At 40.9% G+C, this 8,005-nt stretch overlaps 1 protein-coding gene across 1 annotated transcript in view; it reads right to left on the minus strand.

Annotated features, from left to right (window-relative positions):
* Window positions 1-7,504, minus strand: part of LOC112237257 (glypican-6) — a 115,012-nt gene extending 107,508 nt beyond the window's left edge. The window contains exon 1 of the mRNA XM_024405857.2: window positions 6,870-7,504. Coding sequence (XP_024261625.1) covers window positions 6,870-7,020 — 151 coding nt within the window. The 5' untranslated portion in view covers window positions 7,021-7,504. The remainder of the gene's footprint in view (window positions 1-6,869) is intronic.
* Between the last annotated feature and the right edge of the window lie 501 nt (window positions 7,505-8,005).

An 8,005-nucleotide genomic window follows, 5' to 3' on the forward strand; every position in this document is an offset into this window, starting at 1 on the left:
CGATCCTGGACTTCCTGATGGGCCGCCCCAAGGTGGTAAGGGTAGGTATCAACACATCCGCCATGATGATCCTCAAGGGTGCGTGCTCAATCCCCTCCTGTACTCCCTGTTCACTCAAGACAGCATGGCCAGGCACGACTCCAATATCATCATCAAGTTTGCCGATGACGCAACAGTGAAAGGCCTGATCACCGACAATGATGAGACAGCCTACAGGGAGGAGGTCAGAGATCTGGCCGTGTGGTGCCAGGACAACAACCTCTCCCTCATCATGATCAAGACAAAGGAGGTGATTGTGGACTACAGGAAAAGGAGGATCGAGCACACCCCCATTCTCATCGACGGGGTTGTAGTGGAGCAGGTTGAGAGCTTCAAGTTCCTTGGTGTCCACATCACCAACAAATGATCATGGTCCTAACACCCTAAGACAGTAGTGAAGAGAGCACAACAAAACCCATTCCCCCTCAGGAGACTGAAAAGATTTGGCATGGGTCCTCAGATTCTCAAAAGGTTTTATAGCTGCACAATCTAGAGCATCCTGGCTGGTTGCATCACTGCCTGGTATGACAACTGCTCTGCCTCTGACCGCAAGGCACTACAGAAGGTAGTGTGTACATCCCAGTACATCACTGGGACCGAGCTTCCTGCCATCCATAACCTCTATACCAGGCGGTGTCAGAGGAAGGCCGTATAAATTGTCAAAGACAATGGACCTAGACTCGGAGTGCCAAGTCTAGGTCCAAAAGTTTTCTTAACAGCTTCTACCCCCAAGCCATAAGACTCCTGAACAGCTAATCAAAGGGCTACCCAGACCCCTCTTCTACGCTGCTACACTCTGTTTATTATCTATGTATAGTCACTTTAACTCTACCTACATGTCATTATTAATTGCTTCGATTAACCGGTGCCCCCGCACATTGACCCTGTACCGGTACCCCCTGTATATAGCCTCGCTATTGTTATTTTACTGTTGCTGTTTAATTATTTGTTACTTAAATATTCTATTTATGTATTTTTTACTTAACACTTCTTTTTCTTAAAACTGCATTGTTGGTTAAGGGACTGTTAGTAAGCATTTCACTGTTGTATTTGGCGCATGTGATAAATTACATTTTTACTTTATTTGATTTGGTGTGGGCAAAGGTGATCATTCATGACTTTCAATTTCCTCAAATATTGGTCTTTCACATAGGCTTTATATCACTACAATCAAATCCTCTTCTACAAAACATCCCTAACCCAAACAAGATATTAATGCCAGGTTATATTAACATCACCAATCAATGAAATAACATATCCAGTGAGATTTTACTTGGATATCTCTGACAGATGAAAGACCTAGAATCCATTCTGACAGCAAAAGTATATTCTTTCACACAACACAAAGTAACGATGACTTGCGTTTTAAAACATTTATTGTTTACAGTCTCGTGAGAATTATTGGTATTTCTTGTAAATGTGTAAGCTCTATATACTTAATTCAACAGTGATGAGATTGTCAGACATGTATTATTTATTAATCATTTCTCATTATTAGTGCCAAGGAGGATGCCCTGCCTATGTGACAATGTGTGCCATCTTCTCTGAGATTACATGAGAGAGCTGACAAGCCTCATTTAAATAATAATGAAAATAATGAAATAAACCGTCACACAATTCTACACTATCTGTCAAGACATTCAAGTTCAAACAGGGACAAGGGACAATGAAAAAAATAAAAAATAAAATAAAGTCATGGAGAGACTTTTACCTTGACAAGTTTTTTTAAAACTATTATCCATCGCCATTGAAAATCAAGGCAATTATAGTCTTTATTGCTTTAAGAGACTAATTTAAAATCAAGAAGTGTACAGAGAGGCTTAAACATAACGAAAAAAAGATGTGCGTGCATATGAAAAATGGCAACACTCAAAACTAGAGCCCACTTAGTGCTAAAATCAATCACAAGGGTGTAATGGTATAGGAATTAGCATTTAATCTTCCAAGCTCTTGCCTCGAAATCCATCTCCCTTCTATGGCTTGAATTATAATGACACTATACTGTATCTAGAGAGATTGTAGAACTGAACACATTGTGATAAAAAGCACTTGTCAAGTCAAATATAATTCTGCTTACATGGAAACTATGCATTACATGTTTCCAGCAATTAGTTTGACGGCACGTGTGATGAAATGTGCAAATTGTATTGGTGGGAAGATAATCAAAACAGTGGACCAAGTGTGAATGCACAGGGAGTTATATCAACAAGGAACAAAGAATGAACTTGGAACATTGGAATAGCCTAGATGAATTATCCACAGCAAGATAAATGCTCAATTGCACATTTATATCCAATATAAAATAACTAAACACAAAAGGGGACAAAAAAAAGTCTATCCTCTTGTCAACTTAATTTCTTGACAAAAGATATTGGCAGCACCAGCGTCTATACTCTGCAGGAGCTTGTTGATATGCTTTGAGCGACTGCACTGTTATTCTGTTGTTCTCCCTGAGAGGCTGAAATAGTAGCAGGCAAACCAGAGTCATTCCTCCTGCTCCGAGAGGGAGCTCCTGTTGAGAAACCCCATCATGCAGCCCATTTTAGTATTCATGAGCATGATTAATCGCATGGAGCTGGAAGAGGCATTTGAGAAATCCACTTTGGCATGGAAAAAAAGAGATGAGTGTTTGGGTCCCTGGCATTCCTGATGATACCTCCTGTGTGTGTGTCACGGTAGGAAACATTCCGATTAAATCAACAGACTATAGCCCCCACCCCCACAACCGCCACCACTGCTATTATTTACATCAATTTCAATCACTGCCAATCCCAACAGTTCAATTAGGTGCAATTCCATCACCATCCTTTTCATCAGCTGGACATTGAAATACAGAGGCATACCACCACCACATGTGATCCTTGCCAGAATTCCCCTCACAGATCCCTCTCCTCATCTGTGTGTGTCAGTGGGGAGGTCATCATAATCTGACAATGCATCATAGTAATACGGACGTATGCCACAGAGGCCAACAGATTCACTTGGCCATTCTCTCTGCTCCCATTTTGCCCTTTTCAATCTATTCCACAACTTAAGTCAGGATGAGGACCTGTGCACATTACACGGCTCAGCAGAGATAATTTGACTGCTTGTGTACGCAGCCATGGACCACATCAAATATCAGCACTGTTATTTCGGTCTCATTCCACTGCTGGGAACAGGGAAGGCTGAGCTGGACATGAAATGATAGGGTCGAGCTGGGACAGTTTGAGAAGCTCCACAGACACAGCTCGGGGGTGTGTGTGTGTCTTGTGTTCCTAATAACACACATCTACCAGGAAGGGTCTAGCAGTCTGTTTGACTCATCTTCCAAGTCACCCCGTCATCGCGTCTCGTCTTGCGTATTGGTTAATTCATTGGGTCAGTAAATGGAACCTGAGATAGATCTTTCACAAGCCTGCATGCAGGGCTAGTCTTTCACCAGGGCATTGATGGGATTGGATGAGGGAGGCCGGTATGTAAGGAACTCACTGACAGTTTATTTAAATACAGGGGCAAGAACTTGTAGAGGAGATGGAGGAGCACCGGACAATTTTTGCTGCGCTGACAGTCCACTGATTTAGGGCGTAAGGCAGCGGTGTCAAACTCATTTTGCCCCGGGGCCGCATTTGGTTATATTTCCTCTCTGTCAAATTTTGCAACAAATAGTCCTCTATCTATTATTTAAAAAATGTTATATGCTTCTTGACTGTCTAGCTTTCATTTCGGTGATTATTAGCGAGCTGGACACAGTCAAGAAACTGTATTAATGTAGGTCCATTATCATTTCTACCAAGGTTCGTATATTGAGTTTGTCTGGCCCGTGGTCTGTATGTTTGTCACCCCTGTTGTAAAGCAATGCACTACGCAGCCAGTCCACTTTTTCAGTCACTCTTGTACTTGCTGACAACTTGGACCAGGGACTCTTCAGAATGTACAGGCCAGGTCCCGGAGTATTACTGTACCAACTGGGCCTGCAGGCACTGACTCATAGCAGCACTTCTATCAATAACGCTGACACCACTGCTGACATTCCACCTGACCTGGCTGATGCTGACCACACACGCTGCTCCAGCTCAGCCATTCAATATAAACTACTGGTCTGAAACGATAGGAGTGGGTGTAGCATGCACATAACTGTAGGATGGACTCTCTTGAAAGTAGCTTTGAGAAAGCTTCAATAAGCCTAAATTATGATTGACAACTTTCTTATGTTGGCATATGCGACAGCAGTTGGTTCCTCTGATACTGTTTTAATGCAGCATTATATGAAGGCATTACATTCCAATGAAGTTATATTTGAACCCCTAATGAATTCTAACTAAGTGTGCGATACATAGAAAAAGGTTGAGATGGTGCCTACCGAGTAAAACAATTAAAATAAATCACACATATGTATATCAGAGACCACTGAAAAAGAGTAGAACCATGGACAATATGAAGCCAAAGGGATTTCATAAGGATATGAGCGGAATTCCAGTGCCTTACATCTAATTTGATGATGTCCAACATCTTTAGTCTCTAAGGCATCAGACATCAAAGTCATGCTGGCACAACCCATCTCTTTTTGACCACAATTAGAGGTTGATGGCCCTCCTCTTGGGGAAATGGCCAAAAGCAACAGACCTCAACTCAACCGATTATTCAGTGACACTCCTTGACTAGGATTTAATCATAACACATTGTGATTCAAGGCAAAAAAAAGTAAGCAATGCATCGAGTTACCTGCCCTATATCACAGTTAGAATTCATGTTAAATATTTGAAGGATTGGCTTCGCACCAATGAAAATGTCAACCTCGACAGATTAAGCAGCAGATAGACTTGTTTTTTCCCCCACCTCAATATTTTAACATGCATTACTCAGATCAGCATTTTCCATCGACTTGCATGCTGGTTGTATACTATTGAAACTTGACAAGAATCTTAGACGAGGCACCATTTCTGAGTTTATTGCACACACGGTGGTCGTGACACAGGAATGTTAACATCGCTAGTAGGAATAAACAAAGGATATGCACACAATTGTGTCGGCTAAACACACATGAATTGCTTCAGCCATCCACTGCTGAGGTGTTGACATTGCATAAATCACATAGGCAGTCATTGCCATTCCTGAAGACAAATGGGGTCAATGCCCATGTGGGATGTGATCAAAGCAGTGCCATACAGCTGCATCACTCCGAGATGAGAGACACTGAGGTTTTCATCCATTGGAGATTAGATGTCAACGACAGGAGCGTGCCTACATCTGAAGGATTTAATCAGTTAGTTATTCAAGCCTGTCTATGAACAGGTGTGCTTGTTATCAAATATGCAGCCTTTTTTTTTTTTTACCTGTGCCAGATTTCTGTCTGTAACTACAGAATTATAGGATCTAAGCCATTATGACATTAATGGTCTGGGCAGACCAAGTGCATATTCATAAGGGGAGGGAACGAGGAAACAACTAACATCATGAAAATAACATGTTGATCCACTTCATGCATCAACCTAACAATACCTGCACAAAATAGTTGAAGCATTCCTCCTGACAACTCTCTTGCGCAAATGTACCCTTGTGAATGCTTGATCAGAACAGTGAAGCAATAATGTTGTTTCTGACTGAGCCAGCCAGCCACAGCTTGACTTGGGTGGGTCAGAGAAATCCAAGCCTCCATGGCCTGAAGTAGGGAAAGTCCATATAAATATTTCTGAAGACCAGCTGGTTATCATAATATTTACATGCATCTTACGAAAACTATAATAATAGCATCATGCCAGCATTAACCTATGGTTGACACATATGTGAAGTGGAATGGATATTGGATGGAAATTGAATTGCACCGACTTGCGGGATCGTTACATGGCAGTGTCATTGTCATGTTATCAACAGGACAGAAATCAGTCCAGTGCATGCCTGATGATGCATTATTTCGACACAGAGGCGCATAGCAGACACAGAGACCTCTACTGGACACGACAGAAAATCTAACACCACCAGGATTATTCTGCTGCTGTCATTTACATATTATACAGCATGTTAGAGAAATAAAGAAATCACTTTATTAAGTCAAATGTTAAAATAGCAATATGTCAAGGACTACTTATATTCTATTTTAGTGTAGTGGATATATTTAGGATGAACTTTTAACCAATGAACGAAAGCATAGAGAATGGGAATGTTATACACTTGGCTATTGTGATATATCTGCATAATTAGACAACTTTGAGTTTAAATAGCTAAACAGTTTGATCTATGAGGGATGGTATTGTTGGATATTAAAAAATATTTACTGCCATCCTGTTGAAGTAACCTAGATAAGGACAGTGTTAATTAAAACAGTGTGTTTTAAGTTGTACTAGGCTAATTATTATTATTTAGAAAATAGAATAACTTTTTTATTATTATTAGGCTACATTTATATCATAATACATGTCCTTCATACATAAAAATCAACCCCAACTTTATGGATGACAGGTGAGTATAGCCTTCATCTGAATCTGCCTTCCACGCAGAACAACGACATAAAGGCTACTTTCACATATATATCTGTGCATTATCATAATGAACAGTTAAATCGCTCAATAAAATCATTGTGCTTCGTAGTGTAAAGGCACCTGTTTTCAAAATGTTCTTTCACCTTTACTTGCTCAGTGTAAATTACTCCTATAGCAGTCAGTGTCGGTAGTTAAACTTTACAATTTGAATAATACAGTATATGAGTTTCGCTCATAAAGCAAATTCTTATCCAGATGACATGGTTAATTATGCAATAATATTACTCACTTTGCAACTATGGACTGTGTTGAATAGTTCACAGAGCCTAGCCTACGTATTGATAGGCAGCACTCAAATCATTCCGTTCTTACCTGACATTTGTTGGAGAGGAACATTTTCAAAGCTGAAGCCTTTTGCAATAGCAGCTTCTTTAACCCCACTGCAGTTACGTGCTTTAAAATCGGATCCAGCTGCAACAGACAGCAATGAGAAAGTCCAAAGGACCGTCTGGTATCTCAGCATCGTGCACTTCTGTGATTAATCCTTATTTTATCCTCTGCTGATTCCAGTTTAGAGAGGAACTCCACTGCAGTGCATACGCAGGTAGCCTCTAACAACTCAACGTTTAGTGGTTGACACTTTTCTACAACTGTGCATCAACACTTCTCAATCAACGTCTGTTTATTTTGCCACCAACGGTGGTTGAGAGTCCCGCGTTGCGGCAGAAAAGAGAATGTGTGTAGTGAGTCCAGGTAAAGCCACAAAGCCACATGGATCCAACAGAGAGCGGGCTCCTCAACGTGTTCACTCAACTTCACTAAGAAAGCGACGTCGGGGAGGATACATTACTGTAGAAAGTCGAAAAGCTGAGGACTGGAGAGGAGACCGCTATGTGCTCAGATCCACAGAGCTGGCGCGAAAACACGGAGTGGAGTATATTGTCAGAGAGGTTTTTAGTCAAACCTGACATTTATTATCAGAAAGAAAATCTCTGGAATAACTAACCTCTTTACAGCTGTGGTGTGACTGAGAGTCCAATGAGATTAAGTGTCCCTATGTGGTACTGGTATATTGGTCTGTGTTGTGTGGAGACCATTAATGACCCTTTCAGTGCTTTATTGGTTTTGGAGCAGTTTAGTCCAGGGTAGATCAACAGTGGATTATCATCATGGCTGCAATAACACAGTTATACAAGGCGAGGGTTGGTGGTGAATCACTTCCACCTCTGTTAAGCTTTGTTTACATCAGCAGTTTAAAGTGACTCACATTTATTTGCATATCTGATTTGAATCTGTTATTTTTCCTGCAGTCTGAACAGCCGTAAAAGCACATGGAATCAGATATTTCAAGCAACATTTCAAAACACCTTTTTAGACTATCATTTGGCGTATTGTGTTGCTTGCTAGCTCCTCAGTTGACAGTTTTGACAAGAACATGTGGTAGCTAATTTGCTTGTTAATGGTTTACAAACAAATTAGTGAATGTGCTAGAGAGCTTAACAGCTACC

This window comes from Oncorhynchus tshawytscha, linkage group LG03, assembly GCF_018296145.1.
Source record: "Oncorhynchus tshawytscha isolate Ot180627B linkage group LG03, Otsh_v2.0, whole genome shotgun sequence".
Lineage (NCBI taxonomy): Eukaryota > Metazoa > Chordata > Actinopteri > Salmoniformes > Salmonidae > Oncorhynchus > Oncorhynchus tshawytscha.